Genomic DNA, 18,163 nt, shown 5'->3' with positions numbered 1-18,163 from the left:
GTTATTATTACTGCATTTCCCATTCCAAAAATAAAATCAACTCAACAGTAAAAATAAAATCAAATAAAATCTATCTATCCCTGATCACCTTAATGATGGTGATAGCCTTATAATTGATATTCCTGCTTTAGCCTTCCTTTTCCTACTCTTTTCTCTACACAGCTAGCAAAGTGAACTTCCTAAAGTGCATGTCTAACTGTGTTATTACCTTATTCAATACACTTCCTGTTTCCCTCTTTAAGCCTCTAGGCTTAAATATAAGTCCACTCCTCTGTTTAGCTTTTAAAACCTAGGCCCAACCTATCTTTACAACTTCATTAAATATTACTCCTCTTCCTACATTACATTGTTTAGTTATACTATATATTTGATTCTTACACATCATTTATAATATATTCCATATCTGTACCTTTGTATCAGTTGTCCACCATGCCCAGAGTCCATTTCTAGCTTACTTCTTCTGCCTAGAAGTCTTCATTTCCTCAAAAATCCTGTTCAAGCAGCATTTTCTATATGAAGTCTTTCATGGTACCTTCAACTTACATGATAGTTTCTGCAAATAAGTGTTGTGGTTATGATGTTGGATGTTCTCGTAGGTAGAATCTATGGGTATTTCTATGCATATAGATCTATGTATTTGTGTCTACTTACATATTTACATTTATTTATTTATTTAGATGTTGTCCTCCCAAAAAATGTAAGCTCTTTTGGTAAGGTAACTCTTTCATTTTTTGTTTGTATCTAGCACTATGCCTGAAGTAGTATATGCTTAATAAATTTTTGATGATTGATGAACAAATAGATTTTCCATTGTCATACTGGGAATCTTAACCACAACACTCTAACCCTCTAATCAAGATCATTTTGAACACTTCCTGCTAATAAGGAAGTTGAATAAAGTACTCTAAAACAGAATTTAAGTTACCTAGGTTACATTAATCAATAAGCAATCCCCTGTGTCAATCAATAACACAAGTCATAATTTAAATAACCTTATAAAATTAACATTTTTCAAAATGCTCTATTATTTCACATAAAATGATTTTATTTTCAATGTGCATTTCCTCATGAGAAAGGGTCATTTACTATATTGGCTAAAACAATTTGCCCTCAAAAATAATATGCAATCCTAATATGAGAACTTTTTAAAGGAAAATATTAGATGCAAAGTAAGAAGTAATACAAATCTCAACTTCACTTATTATGCAAGTCATAAGGGAAAAGGTTGACCCGTACCAATAGCGTAATTAAATTCTAGAACATATAGTGAAAGCATACACATGCACACACACACACACACACACACACACACACACACACAAATTCAGACATTCAATATTCCCTAATATAAAGGTTTCATTTGTTTGTCTCTCCCATTCTATAGTGGACTATCAAACATACAACTATAACATGGTAGGACAGCCCCAGGAAACATCAACACTTAAGTTTTTATTCTTCCTGTCCCTTTCTGCTTCCTATATGCCAATTCAAAGTGAAAAATAATGGATTCCTTCATTATGGCAAAAAAAGCTAACCAAAGTCTTGTAAGTTATATATTACAGGGTCAATCCAGATACAATTCTGTGCCCTTCTTACTAGATCACTTGAGCTCCTACACAGCAGAATCTTTGTATCCCTAAAGCACAGGAAGTTTACACACACAAACAAAATATAGCAATACATCAATATTTCAAGGATCTGAGATTTCATCAACATGGTTACTCTTTCTACTAATGCAGGTTATAACAGAATAGTCTTCAAATTTCTACAAAGGAAAATTCCACCATTGTACATCCAACTTGGCAATAAGGTTTTCCAGATTTAGTTAGACTCATCCTTTAAACAACAGAGTACAATCGATTACTGGGGCAGCTAGGTAGCGCAGTGGATAAAGTGCTGGGCCCAGAGTCAGGAAGATTCATTTTCTTGAATTCAAATCTGGCCTCAGACACTTATTAGCTGTGTGACCCTGGGCAAGTCACTTTACCCTATTTGCCTCAGTTCCCTCATCTGTAAAATGATGATAATAATAGCACCCTTCCTTCCCAGATTCTTATGAGAATAAAATAAAATGTTTTAATTGCTTTGCAAACCTTAAAGAGCAATATAAATGTGTTATTATTATTATTTTTAATTTATTGCCTATTATATACCAGGCACTATAACAGGCATTGACAATACAAATGGAAAAGTTAGACAGTCCTTGCCTAAAGAGAACTTATACTCTACTACATAGAGAGAGGGGATATACAATACATATTTGAAAGTCATAGGAGAGCTTTGATTCAGCAGTCATAGGGATTGAGAATGGAAATACAGGGATATGGATTATCATGCTCTTTGTAACAGCAATGGTGATATTAATTTGATTATTATTCCCTGAGTCAGTAGTGAAATGGGAGATGGGGAGGGGAGAGTCTATCATGTGCAGTAGACATGACAAAAGGGAAAGTCTTTATGTGGATTAGGCCCTGGTCTCCTGGTGGATGGCTGCATGGGATAAAACAGGGTCTAGCAGTCTGGGACTCACTGAGTTTCAATGACTCATGAATTCCAAAGCTAAGCAAATTATCTCTGCAGGGTCAGGGCAGGTCAAGGTCCATGGAAGTCTAGGTCTTCAGGATCATTATTCCTGATATGAACAGAAAGGGATGGCAAGGAAGATGGCAAGATGCCCATACTGGCTAAACTCTACTGTCTTGTTGAAATCTTTTTTTAGGCAAATACCTGTATGCTTTATATTTAATACTGTCTTGGTACTTTGTATTTATTTTTCACTAATAAAAGATTACTTTTTTCTGTTTTAGAAATTAAGACTGATTTCTGCAATATTGGTAGTTCCCAGTGAGTTCCATTCTATCACTGTGGATAGGCACTTACTCTGCAATTTAGAGCCTTAACGAATAGTCTAGGAACCTAAGAATTGAAGTTATATGCTGTGGTTCACACAGAAAGCATGTGTCAGACATAGGGCTTGAACCCAGGTCATGCTGACTCCAAGGCCAACACTCTAATCACTAGGCAAAGTCCTGCTTGTCAGCAAAGGAGTATCAAACAGTACTATAATTCCACTGTTTTCACAGTGCTTTCCCTCTGTCTTTATTACCTTAACTACTTATTAGTTTACTATGTTTAAAAGCTATCTTCAAGGTGCCAAGACTTCAGGACAACCTTAGAAATGATAGTAACTATTTTTATTCCCAAAATAATTCTACAAATGTATGTATTTCATATGTTGCTTCCTTGATAATCTACAGTCATGAATACTAGTTTGTAAAATATATCAGACGATATATTTTGGAAAAAAGAATTGGTCATTTTCCCAGAAAAAAAAACTACAATCAAATTACTCTTTTGAATCAATTATATCTCAATTATTCTTCAAGTAACTATTCATATAGTATTCTTTTTGGCAATCTGTGAAATGCTGTGGTATTTAAAGGAAAATAAATCATTTAAACCAGTCATATGGAAGTCTGTTTTTGTATTACAGATTTATGAGTCCCTTAAGAATGGTTTTATGCACTTTTTAACAGATTTAGAAGGTACTATCTGATTTCATATTTAAGATATTCTGAAATGTCACTGACAGGGGAATAAAAGGGATAGATGATGAGTTTCAAGATGGAGTAGTTTTAAAGAGTAAAGAAAGGAACAGCTTACCATTTTCCCCCAATAATATATCAAAGTTTCCCCAAAGTGTTTTGGAAAATATAAAGTCCAGTGACTGTGAAAACTATTACCAAAGCTACTTTGAGAGGTCATATGAGTTCAAGTTCATGCATTACCATCTCTAACCCACTCCACTCAGACTTAAAAAAAAGCTATTTGATTTTCAAAGATCGCTATAAAGGCTATTCCATAACTTTCCCCAAGGACTCAATTATCTACTCCATCACTTATTTAAGTATAAAGTATGGATGTTTGGTAAGCATTGCTCATAAATTCTATTCATGTATTTTCTTGGAATCATAAAGCTAGCAGGACATTGGTAGATCATCAGGCGTCCAACTTCATGATGTATCACTGTCTAGAACAGGTTCATTCCTTAAAGATTCCTGAGGAAGATGATAATTCTCCCCTTTCCCCCCACACAATTTATTCTAATGTTTCAATAATCTTGAAGCATTAAGAAAAACAGTGTTCTTAAACTTGGAAAACTTAATTTTAAGTCTCAGTTTCACCATTTGCTTTGATAAAGTAAGTTCACTTCAGTAGGTGTCAGAGAGGGGATAAATAAGACCAATTTTTTTTTTAAGGCAATTGGGGTTAAGTGACTTGCACAGGGTCACACAGCTAGTAAGTGTCAAGTGTTTAGTCTGAGGTCAGATTTGAACTCAGGACCTCCTGACTTCATGGCCGGTGCATTATCCACTGCACCACCTACCTGCCCCAGAAGACCAGTTCTTAGTGCAATGGATAGATACCTGGACTGAATCAAGAAGGTTCAAATTCTGCTTCTGACACATACTGTCTATCTGACTCTAAGTAAACATTTTAAAATTTTAGGGCCTTAAGTCAGCTCTTTATTTAAAACAGTAGATTGCAGAGAAAGTGAGGATCTGTATTATCAATGGAATACACTCACTTGGATTTCCTCAAGCCAAGAAAATCACAAGTTTGTTAGGGGAAAAATATGCTACTACTTACCTTTAAAGATATGTGACATATTTGATCATATTCTCCTTCTGGATACTTTCTGTTCTTTAAGTTTTCATGACACTGATCTCTCCTGGATCTCCTCATTTCTCCAACCACTTCTCAGCTTCCTTTCACTGGTTCTTCATCTATGTCACACTAACTAAGGTTTTTTCATAAGCTTCTCTCCTGGGCCCTCTCTCTCTCTTTTCACTCTATACTTTCTCATTTGTTGATCTCATCAATTCCCTTGGGTTTAATTGTTATGTTAATGGAGAAGATTCCCATATCTATGTATCTAATATTAATCTTCCTCCTAGCTACAGTCATGTATCTACAAATACTTTTTGTGTATTTCAAATGGGTGTCCCATTGGTGTCATAAACTCAATATATCCCAAACATAACTTATCTTTGTTTTGCTTTTTTTAACCATCTTCTCTTTTGAATTTCCCTTTTATCATTAAGGATACCACCACCTTCCTAATTACCCCAGGCATACAAAGTCAGCATTATCCTTGAAGGACTCTCACTCATCCCACATGACCAATACATTATCAAATCTTGTCATTTCTACCTTTGATACATATACGATATATCCCCTTCTCACTAGTCACACAATTGCAACCCTTGAGGTGTTTATCAACTCTTGCCTACAGCATTGCAATAGTTTTCTAACTGATCTCTCTGTATTACATATGTTCTCCACTCTGATTCATCCTCCATTTAGCTACCAAGGTAAATTTTCTAAAGTATAAATCTGACCATTTCACCCTTCTGCTCCTTGAGCTCCTGTAGCTTGCTATTTCCTCCAGCATCAAAATAATCTTCTCTGTTTGGCATTAAAATACTTCACTATCTGGCCCCTTCTTACTTTCCCAGTTTCATGGCTCTAAGTCCAGTACTCTATCCACTTCACTACCTAGCTGCCCCTAATGAATGCAGTAGACTTAATTTTTCATGTCATTCAGTAGTGTGCGGTAGAAGTTTAAAAAAAAATCAATGTGATTTTAGAAAGACAGATCTCCTAGGATCAGAGAGAAGAAAGGTTCCATTGTAAAAATTGTCTTTCCTGGTCAGATACATATACAGTATTGTTGTGAGATAATATATGTAAGGCATTTTACAAACCTTAATACACTAAATAAATGCTAGCCATTATTCTAAATAGTATACCATGCAGGGGTGGGGAACCTGCAGCCTCAAGGCCACATGTGGCCCTCTACATCCTCAAGTGCAACCTTTTGACTGAATCCAAACTTCACAGAATAAATCTCCTTAATAAAAAGATTTGTTCTGTAAAGCTTGAAATTAGTCAAAAGGCCATACCAAAGGACCTCGATGACCACATGTGGCCTCAAGGACACAGGTTCCTCACCCCTGCATGATAAAGTTAAGACCTAAGAGTGATGGGGGATATCAGTTATCAAAGCTAAGCTAGATATTCTTTTTCTCTCTCTCTCTCCCTCCCTTTCTCTCTCTCTCTCTCTCTCTCTCTCTCTCTCTCTCTCTCTCTCTCTCTCTCTCCCTCCCTCCCTCCCTTTCTCTCTCTCTCTCTCTTCTCTCTCCCTCCCTTTCTCCCTCCCTCTCTCCCCCCCCAAAAAAGAACAGCAGATAATTACTTGGCTTACCTTAATAATTACCTTTCAAGTGACAAAAGAAGTGATATTAGGAACCATTATTCTGGATCTTATTCTGATCAAGGAGGAGCAGGTTGATAAAGTTAAAATTATGGAATCTTAAGGGTCCCCAAAATTTTGATAGGTCAGGAGAAGCAAACAGAGCATAATCATATACAGTATAAATTTTGAGAGAACAAATTCAGTAGTTTCAGAAAAAGAAAAAAAAGATTGGAAGCAGCATATAGCCTAAGATTTTGTAGGAAAGTATACCCCAGAAGGATAGGAAGTTTTTAAGAAGGAAATTCTGATGGCACAATAACAAACACTTATAGTATTTATATATCTGGTTTCTGGCCTTCTCACTCAAGTTATACTGCTCTCTTCAAAGTTACCAATAATCTCCTAATCATCACATTGAATGGCCTTTTTTCCTCAATCTTTATCCTTCTTGACCTGTCTGCAGAATTTGTGAAACTCTCAAGGTAGAAGTTTAAAAAGTTTAAGAAAAGAAGTTAAAAAAAATCAATGTGATCTTGACTATAATCTTCCTTGGTTCTTTTCTTTTCTGATTACTCCTTAGTTTCCTTTGTTGGATTACCATCCTGGCCACATTCATTGACTGTGTTTGTAGACGAAGACTGTGTCCTGGGTCTTTTTATCTCTTTCAACTTTCTTATTTGGCAAACCTTAGCAACTAACATGAATTTAATTATCATCTATATGCAAACAATTCTCAGATAATACCCTGTTTACTCTCCTGAGCTCCAGCACTAAATAATTGACCTCTTATTGGACATTTCAAATTGAATTACTATAGATAACTAAAACTTAATGTGTCCAAAATAAAATTCACTGTCTTTCCTACAAAATACACTTCTCTTCTCAATTTCACTATTACTGTGGAGGATTGGTTAGCCTTGTTTGAAAGCATACAATATTTGAAAGAGATCATTATCAATACTGAGCAGACCATAAAAAAGGTTTATTGAAAAAATTGAATAATTTGGCTAAGAATATTTTAATCTGAATTATAAAACATATCTCATTTTAAATATTGACATTTTCCTATAAGGACAATAAAGGAACTATATCCATTAAAACACAAAATATAATGCTAATCCAAGAAGCACTTACAAGGCACCTACTTTGTGTTAAGTCACTGTGCTAAATGGTGGTTTTAAAAAGAGAAAATACATAAAAGTCTTTGCCCTTAAGAAACTTATACTTGACATGAGGAATCAAAATGTAAAGATGTAAATATATAAATAATAAGTTGAGGAGGAAAGAGGAAGCACTAACAACTGAAGGAATCAGGGAAGACTTCTAGTAAAAAGATAATCCATGATCTAAGCCTTGAATGAAACCAGAGTTTCTAAGAGTTAGAGGTGAAGAAAGAGTATATTCTAAGCATGGAGTATTGACTGGGCAAAAAGCAGAGTCAGTACATAGAATGATGAGTTTGGGTAATAGCAATGGATCAATTTGGCTGAAATATAGAAGGAAGTTGTATGAAATAAGTCTGAAAAGTACACTAGATCCAGATGGTCAAGCTGAGGAGTTTTTATTGCATTCTAGAGGAAAATGGGAGCCATTAAGGTTTCCTGAGCAGGGGAATGACATGGTCAGACCTATGCTTTAGATTAATAATTACTTGGAAGCTATATGATTAGTGTATTATAGAGGACACTGGAAGTTCAGTTGAGAGGATGTTTGAATAAGGTCCAAGTGATGAGGACCTGAACTATAACAGTAACCATCTTATTGGAAAAAGGGAATGCGTATAAAATATGTTTTGGAGTTAGAATTTAAAAAACATTAAATATGGGAGACTAAGGCAAAGGGAGGAATTGAAGGTGACTCCGAAGTTATAAACAGATGTGGCTGAAAGGATGATGTGACCTGGACCATAAATAGGGAACCTTGGAGAACAGATACATTTGGCTGTTTTTTATTTTTTATTTTTTGCTTTGTTTTGTTTTATTTTTTAAGTTCTATTTTGGACATGTTGAGTTTGAGGTGTATATTTAGGTGGAGTTGTCTGACAGCTATTGATGATGGAATGGAACTTAGGGAAGACAGTAGGACTGAATTTATAAATCCTGGAGCCACCAAATTAAAGATAATTGAACCACTGGAAACTGATGAAATCCCAGAGAGGGGAAGTAAATAGAAAGATGAATGCTATAAAAATGTCTCAGAGTATAATCTTGCACAGGGGGTGGGACACAGATGCAGCAAATGGAACTGGATACAGCAAATTAGACAGAGAAGATGCAGTCAGACAAATAGGAGATTTAGGAGAGAATGTCCAGGAGGAAGAGATATTCAATAGATTCAAATGCTATTGAGAAGTCGAGGAGAGGGATAACTGAGGAAAGATTATTTAAATGTAGCAATTAAGACATAATAAGTGTTGAGGTCAGAAGTCAGATTACAAGGGTTTAAGACGTTGGTATTATGCTTACAAGATAAAGACATCATGATATATGTCAAAAGCAAACTAATTTGCCAAGTCTTATATATTCAATAGAAGAGGGAATTTGATTATATATAAGATAATAAGTCATATTGATATTACAGGTAATGGTCTGAATTCTGTATGCTAAAGATTTTTTTTAAGTAGTGAGATATGTATGTATGTGCGTATTTGTGTGTATTTGTGTGTGTGTATGTTTCACCAATTGCATTAAAACTCCAGGGCCTGTGTTCAGTTTAGAGACAAGAAGTATAATTATTTACCTATAATATGGTTACCTAAAAGAGGATATTTTAGAGAAGAAAATCAATAAAAATGAGTAAAAACCAAAAATACATAGTGTGCTTAGGAAACAAAAGTAAATGTTTAATATGTAAGATAGAAATAATATTTTATACTTATTTTTTAATTCTCATTCCAAGTAAATAAATTTGTAAAAATTCCTCTATTTTACATCTGAAGCTATTAAAAAAGGCTGAATAGAAAAGTTATTCAATGACAGGTAACAAGGTTAAACTTAGGAAAAATGCATCATGCAAACACATCTACATACAAGAACACACACACCCCCACACACAGTTTAGGTATGGATTTTCCAAGGCAATTTTCTAATCCAAAGTTTCTTTTCCCCTATTCTTGTTACTCTTTTTTTTCAACTTACAATAGGCAAATACACCTTTTTCAAGTTATTTGAAGTGCTACTTCCTGAAGAATATCAACTAATTAAATTGATTAGAAAATTAATGATTCTCTATGTCAGGTATTACCATTGGTTGTTTTGTTTTGTTTTGTTTTCAGGAACTTTGATGTAATCATATATATCATATGTTCATCCAAATATATCTATGTCATTCATACATTTGTATACATGTATAAATGTCAAACATGCATATTTGTATATTAATACACATCATTAAAACTCAGCAATATAAATGTTATGCAAGTATTTTATTATTTTGTTAGAAACTTTAGAAATATTAATTTGATATTTGTGTAAAGAGCTATTTGTCAAGGATATTGCCCAACATGTGTAGCTGGATATATAATAAACTAATTCATAATATCTGATTCAACCATCTATACTATTGAGTAAGTAAAAGGTCCTAGAGCACCTAATGTAGATGGAAATTAGAGAGAAATTATAATAATTTCTGCTCACAAATATCATCATATTCTGCAGTTCTTAGATTATAAATTCCTCAATGTGCTTATACATAATTGTTCACCAATCAAAGTCCATGTCAAATATAGAGCAAATAATTTGTGTCAAAAGAACATAGAGTCTCAACTTAATTAGTAAAAGGAATTATCCTATTGTTGGATAATAACGGTTATTCCCTAGACCCAGTAGCTGCTTAATATGACAGTCCTTGATGTTTAAAAACAAAGTGTACAAGGGTTGCTTTTATGGCCCTGCCCATGGCATCTGCAGAATTTGCCTAGCCTTAATGATTTGCAGTGATTTTAAAAAAAAGAAAGAAAGAAAGAAAGAAAAGAAACTATTTCTCTATTCACTTCAAAAATCATAAAGGGACTTTGGAGGGCCTGTCAGTACTGAGAACAAATGGGGCAATTCCACCATTAAACAGATAGCAAATGAAATTAAACCCAATATTCACAGATCCAGACTTACAAAGGGAAACTAGCATAGGAATGTGACATTATATATTTCCTGTTTGACACATCTTTCAGAAACTGTGAAAGCAATTTAATTTTAAAATGAAATTAGGACTAACACATGGAAAAAATCACATTTAACCTTGAAAGACTGAAAAATGTGTAACTGACATACCATTGTGACTGATTAGAAAAATTTTTGTTCACACAAATGAGGGCCCTACAGAAATTATTTTTTGTGTTGCTGAGTAGTTTTAGTTGTGTCCAACTGTTCATGACTCCATTTGAGGTTTTCTTGGCAAAGATACTGGACTAATTTGGAATTTTCTTCTCCAGCTCATTTTACAGATGAGGATCTGAGGCAAACAGGGTTAACTGACTTGCCCAGGATCATACAGCTAAAAGTGTCTGAAATTGGATTTGAACTCATGAGGATGAGTCTTCCTGATTCCAAACCCTGTGACTTATTCATTGCATCACCTAGCTGCACAGAAATTGTTTAGATAAAAATAATTATATTTTTTGAACTTTTAGAAACTTTTAAAGTTTCCTACATCTAAAAATATAAAAATATAATTACATGTATACATAAACACAAACACATATACATATACACATATGAATACGTATGTGAAATACAAAATGTGTTTCAAAAAGTTTTCATTTTTGTTAATTTTTAGTGTATGTGATATTTTTTGTAGAATTCCTATAGGAATTTGTAATCTTTTAGGGGGAAAATATAACTAAATTGGGAAATCAAGCTATAAGTACGTCACTTAACTGAATGGTGATAGCCTACAAATGCTAATAGATATTGATTTTAATCTTTGACATCCTATTTAAGTTTGGGCTTTCTTTCATTAAACCAGTGGTGGAGAAAAGAAGACAATCAACACATACTTACTTGTGATGCAGTTTCTCGAGACTGACCCAAAAGGAAAAAGAAAGAAAGAAAACAAAATACATTTTAAAGAATGACTGAACAAATATACACATGGACCAGCCAGAGGCAATAAAAAAAACATTTTACACACATACAAACAGACATGATCCAACTTCATATATTTACAAAATGACAATTTACCAACATTAGAAAATCTATCATTTTAAAAGGTTATATAATATTTGCTTATATTAAATTGATTTCCCCCCCAGAATTGTCAATGGCAGATTTGGGAAAGGGGGAGCTGGGAAATTAGGAGAAAGAAATGACCCTAGTAGATGGAGATAAAATTATTGTATAGTATATTAGGTTTATTTGTAAGCCCATGTCTTTAAATTCAGGACTTTTAATTCCTCTTAAATATAGATGAAGAGAAACTACACACACACACACACATACATATGTGTGTATATGTGCATATTTATATAGGTATGCATATATGTATGCATATAATGTACACACAAAATATATTGTTAAATTGATACCCTACTGTATTTTATATCATTTATTAAGAATTTATGCAATCACTGTTTATCAGTACTTATAGGACTTGATTGTATAGGCCTCAGTGGTACAGTTGGTAAGCTGTGAGTTTTTGCTGACTATGGAGGGATGTGAGTCAACCTGATCATAAGATGTTTGCCCACCTTAAGACCTTCCAGAGGTTACTGACTAACTCAGTGTTTTCCCTATTGCCAGGGATTCTGGAGATCCCTTCCTGTAAGTAAATATGAAGAAGCAAAATGTAAGTCCCCACTTCACCCTTCTTTAAGATCAACCACAACATTAGTTTACTTTGCATCACTGGACCTTATGTAACTAACTGTATTAAAAGCTGCTCTATCAAATGGGTATTTGGCTACTGAGGAATCATTGACCTCCTTTTATTGGCAATTGCTAACCTTGCTAAAAAATTGATCATTCTCAGACCTTTGTGCCTCAGTTTCTCTTTATCATAGATGTTTATTGTGATAAATTATATATATATAGTTATAAATTCTGCATTTATCCTGAATCTAAAGTATGAAGTATAAGTATGAATATGTTTCATAATGTTTAAAATGGAATTAATATTTGATCATCTTACTTTCTTGTTATTTAAAACACTGCTACTTTAAAATAAATATCTAGCATACTTTTTTGTGGGAGCAATTTTTTAGAAATAATCTTTTATTTTTAATAGAGAATGAACACTAGTATTTTGAAATGTATATCCAATAGATTTCAGTCTTGCCTGAAGTTTAATTAAGTTCCCAAGTCAGCACATAAGAAGAAAACTCATAATAAAAACTACCTCCTCTAAGCAGCAATGCTCCAAGTTGAAAAGCCTCTGGCATGATGGAACAACATAAATAAGTATATACTTCACTATTTCTTTTTCCACTCCAATTATTTTTAGCCTTAAATTAATAATTTTCTTGTTTCCTATGAAAATACTTGCATTTCTCCAATAACATTCTATTTGGACACCAAATCAGACTGGGAAGGTAACTATGGGATCTCAATTCCAGTGAAGTACAATCTGGTAAATCTAACATGCTATAAATATGAATACCATGGTGGACTATAGATCCCTTGTGTGGTGATCATATTCCCTACATTTAAATTCAAAGATTGGCCATGGCAATTTTTTTTTTCCACAGTAACTGTTAAAAACTATCAAGTTATGAGGGACTAAAATTTTCAAGGTTGGAAAAGTATCTATGCTTATGAAATTATAAGTCCTTTAAGTATTGATTTATTCAAAATTTTAATAAAATCATGTCTTTCATTGGGTAGCCCCCGAGTATGTTTGCATACACACATAATATAAGCACATATTCACATTCATACAACACATAAGCATAAAGCATGCATGTATGTGTGTTATATATATACACATGTATATGTGCATACACATGTGAATTTATGCATGCGGATACACTGGAATATTGATAGAAATGGACAATGAGTTGGTCAGAGACTAGGAAGTAGAGAAAATGATGGATTGCATTCAGGAAACTAGGCTTCAGTGATTCCTAAGTTGCTCCCTGAAACAAACAACCCACATTTCTAACATTAATATTCTTTTGATGACATAATATAGCTAGGCTGTGAACCATTGAAACACCAAAATCATCAAAGGGCCAAATTCTGGGTATCCCAAAGGACAATGAAAAAATGTATATGCTCATGAATATGCTTCAGTGTAATATATTAACAACAACAGCCTATTTGAAAGAAGAATCACAAAACATATAATTTAGGAAACATCTGATCAGAAATTGAGGTGTGTTGATCATGAAACTAGAGCAGAGGATAACAGATAGCAGTACCATATTGGTTCCACCCACAGAATGTTAAAAAAAAAAAAAAGGCCTGTACTGATATTCTAAATCTAATGTCTGAGGGAATACCCTAGTCAAATTCAGGAACTTCTTATAGTCTATATATTTCCTTTATAAAGGACTTATGAGAGGACATGAGTGACACATAATATGAGAAGTTATGGATGTTTTGCAATCTACATTGTTGTAAAGAATTTACATATTGTTAAGATCACGAATCCTTTAAAGTATCCAAGTAGGTGGATATCTCCTCTGGAATGCCAGAGTGCCACAGTACACTCTCCTTGGTCCTAAGAGTTCTGAACAAAACTTTTACAAATGACAAATGAAGGCAAACATAACCTTTGTGCCAACTGTAAATTTGATAACCATTTGTGCCAACCTTAAATTTGATCACCATGCCTTTTATAGGCATGGCTATCAAATTGACAACTGCCACAGAGGTTAAATTTTTCATGATAAAGTCAGGGTCATAAAATATATCAACAGGTTAAAATGATGGGCTAATTCTAAAAAAAGATAAAAGATTGAATACTTAAAACATATCCCTAAAGAACTACACAGGAGTTTTAAAAATTCAAGACAAAACTAAAAGGTATCTATGAAGCTTACATTTCAACCTCACAAATATAGAAGGGGGTAGGGAAGTTCACTACAAATCACAAGAAAAGAAAGTAAGTGGCAGGTAAACTGAATATAAGTCTTCTGGGTAATAACGATGACCAAAAACAAACAAACAAAAAATTTCTTTGTAAATCAAAATCTCTAACTTCACCTGTATAGGTGCCATTTCCTTCTCCAACTCATCTTACAGATGAGGAAACTGAGGCAAATAAGGTTAAATGACTTGCCTAGGGACACATAGCTATTAAGTGACGTGAGATTTGAACTCAGAAAGAGGAGAATTCCTGACTCTAGGCCCAGCAATCTGACCAATGCATTACCTAGCTACCCAGAATTTCTCCCTGTTGCCTTCCTCATTCATGTCTGTGTGTTCTGGTAACACCAATTCACATTTCTAAAAGTCTGCTACATTGCAGGGCAAACTCTTCTTACTGAATTATATAATTAGTAACTACCTTCCATTTGTTAAGTAATCACATGAAAAATAGGCAAATGAGAAAGATCCAATGCATATTTCATTTATTTTTAGTTACTTATGATTACCAATATCTAACATTGCCCCAAGTCTATTCATACGGCATTACCCGGTTGTAACTTTAGAAGCCAAAGACTATTCATGGCAATGAGTCTCAATGTCACGCTCTAACTAAAACCAACTGAGAATTCTCCTTTTTTTTTCTTTACCGAGCAACCTTAAATCTGGAGCAAACTTTGTAGATAAAAATAGCATGCTTGATTCATATTTATTATACTGTCAGCAGAGACTATATGCAGAACTGATTTTCTTCTAACTGGTGCCCGAGTGCTTATGGATGCAGAACAACAGCAGAAGCTGGGACAATTAGCATAACAGTAGAATTCAGCTGATTACAAAGTGAGACTATTTCCAGGAAGAGCAAGCCGACCAACAGTGATAGTTATCAGTGTTGTCTTACAGCTAATACCTAAGTTCGGGAATTTTAAAATCTAATTTATATGTGGACGTTTGTTTGAAATGAAAATATTTTAGCAATCACTAAAGTTTTCAGATATCACAAAGCAGTTACTATACTGAATAGAAGTGAAAGCTGGCAATCAGAGTGTCAAAATGAACTATTAACTTCTGCAAAACTCTAATTTTTGTCCAATTTTTAAAATTTTGTCTAATTTTTGTCATTCTTAGAGTTTAAAATTTACTTTTAAAAATCACTTTTCAATATTATGCATTGCTGAAACTTTAAAGAAAGTCCATGGCTGAATCACATACATTTTTAAAATTATTCTTTACAGATCACTATTCAAATAAAAAAGTAAGTTAAATTATACAGTAATAAATATAAAAATAGATACTCTTTGGGCAGTATTCTAATCATTCCCTCTTTCCTTTTTGGATAGGAATGTGAGCAACCCAACAGTTCTTGGTCAGATGGAAGTAGACCAGATATAATGTTGTATTTATAAATCCCTGACAGAGGAGCAGCTATGTGGCACAGTGGATACAGCACCGGCCCTGGATTCAGGAGGACCTGAGTTCAGATCCTGCCTCAGACACATAACACTCACTAACGGTGTGACCCCGGGCAAGTCACTTAACCCCATTGCCTAGCCAAAACAAAAATAAATAAATAAATAAATCCCTGAGAGGCTACTGATGAATCTTTAATATATAGGTGGATTTGAAGGTCAAAGGGCAAGGAGCACAGCCTTAGGTACCACTCAAGAGATGATCTCTGAAAGTGGTACAAAATCTGTTTTCTCTCATCCTTACTGCCTAGTTTATTCCTATATGGTTAGTCAAGGTGCAAGCATATGCACGTGTGCATGTGTGTGTACATATGGGTACATATGGCCCTTTATCACAATATTATTTCTTATTCCATTGCTGCATTTTGTATGCAGAATTCATAGAATTCAATGTTCTTTACTTTTAAAATTAGCTACTTAAAATCTTTGGGTTTTGTGAAAATAAATCATTTTAGCATCATTTAAAATTATGGGCTTAAATCTTCTACGTAACAGAAATGTCCCCACTACCACCATCACCACTACCCCACCCCTGCCACTGGCATTTGCACCAAAGGCCTACTTTTATTTTTCTGGAAGGATAGGATGATGTGGATTTATTAAAGCACTTAATAATTAATTAATCAATTAATAATGAAAATTGTTTCTACAAAGTTTATGACAGTATTATTATATGTATAATATGTATATATAAAGATAAACTAGTCAGAGAAAAATAATTTACATACAAATTATTTTATTGTAATAGTATTTTTGAAAATATTTCCAAAAATATATTTATGGCCTGCAAGACCTTAAAATGAAGCAGAGTAAATAAATATCTCTGTTAAAACTTCTAGAGAAAAAGTTCTTTGGATCTAGTATAGATGAATTGGATGTCCAACTACTGTGTTGGAATTAAATGTCGTTTAACTCCAATTCCTTTCCTCTGTTCAGGCTATACATTATTCTGTATGTTTTTCCTTGTATGGTAAGTTATTTGGGAGTTTAGTTTGCATGATTTCTTTGAGGCAGAAGTTGACATTAGTTGAAGAGTAATTGCTCATTTATGGCAAAATCTCTACCTATAATGCAAACAGTATATAATAATGTTCTTTCATTATAAGAAGTTCCTGTTACATTTATAGAGACTAATTTAAATGGTATCATTCATTGACTAGAACTCACTGTGACCTGATTGACTAAGCAGAATTTCTATGAGCCATCTGTTAGGAAATAGAAATGATTTTGTTATAGGAAACATTTCTGTGTAATGGGGCTTTAATCTATGTTATAAAGCATGTATTTGACAGATCATAATTAACAGTACTGAAGTAGAAATGCTTTCCCTAAACATGAAAATTATTTCCTCCTTGAAATTTTAATGAGTAATTGTGCGGATTCTTTTTGCAATTGTGAGCTTTACATTTTAATAGACGTGGAAAATAAACTTTTGATTTCATTGATATAGAGAGCTCTCAGATGAGGAAACTCTCTATCAAACTGTAAATTCTTGTCATCAACTTTTCCGAAAGTTGTCATCTTACAGTGTTTCCTAGAAGACTGAGGTTAACCGTTTCCCCAGAGTCACAGTGTTGTTTGTCCTTTGTTCTCAAAAAGGATCAATTACATAACAAGGGTGATGTCTTATTGGATTTCAGTGAGGCAAAGCTGAATCAAATTGTAGCTTCATTCTCTCCTTCAGAGTTATCAACATCCAGTATCAAAAGTCAAGATGACAGGCCCAGGATGCAGTGAGTGACCTTGGTATTTCTAAATTAAGGTCTTTCCCAGGTCTCAGTTTGTCTGAAGCAATGCCCATTCAACGACTAAGGGTCAGGTAAGAATTTAGACAAAAGATGGCCAATTTATCACCATGAAAATATCAATCTGGGAGGTGAAGACCCTCAGAGTTTCTGGCCAGAATGAAAAACAATTGCTATTTACATTCATTCTAAGCCATAAAACCTAAACAAAACAAGTTACAGAGGCTTGGTCTGGGGCTATTATTTGCCATTCAGTGAAAGCCAGAGTGATTTGGATTTAAAAGCATAGTCAAATAGCTCCATTTGAAACACAATGAGCTTTTTTAAAGTCTATTTTTCTAGAGCTGTATTTCAAGAAATCATAGATGTGAACTACACAGGACAAAAAGTAAATTGCCCCAGCTTAAAAAACATATATAATAAATCAATCAACTAATTTTTTTAAAATCTAGTCCCAAACTCCAAAATATCTTACATGAGGTGAGAGAAGGAGGAGGAGGAGGAGGAAGAGGAGAAGAAGGAGAAGAAGAAGGAGGAGAAGGAGAAGAAGAAGGAGAAGGAGAAGGAGAAGGAGAAGGAGGAGAAGGAGAAGGAGAAGGAGAAGGAGAAGGAGAAGGAGAAGGAGAAGGAGAAGGAGAAGGAGAAGGAGAAGGAGAAGGAGAAGGAGAA

The 18,163-nt window shown here is 33.9% G+C and overlaps 1 protein-coding gene across 1 annotated transcript in view; it reads right to left on the bottom strand.

Moving 5' to 3' along the window:
- The window catches only part of LOC114029068 (potassium channel subfamily T member 2), a 207,213-nt gene that overhangs the window by 21,403 nt on the left and 167,647 nt on the right, over window positions 1-18,163 (bottom strand). The window contains exon 18 of the mRNA XM_027843419.1: window positions 11,257-11,277. Coding sequence (XP_027699220.1) covers window positions 11,257-11,277 — 21 coding nt within the window. The remainder of the gene's footprint in view (window positions 1-11,256; window positions 11,278-18,163) is intronic.

The sequence above is a fragment of the Vombatus ursinus genome, unplaced genomic scaffold, assembly GCF_900497805.2.
Source record: "Vombatus ursinus unplaced genomic scaffold, bare-nosed wombat genome assembly UNPS02014909.1, whole genome shotgun sequence".
NCBI classification, from domain to species: domain Eukaryota; kingdom Metazoa; phylum Chordata; class Mammalia; order Diprotodontia; family Vombatidae; genus Vombatus; species Vombatus ursinus.
This window is presented reverse-complemented; position numbering and strand designations above follow the sequence as displayed.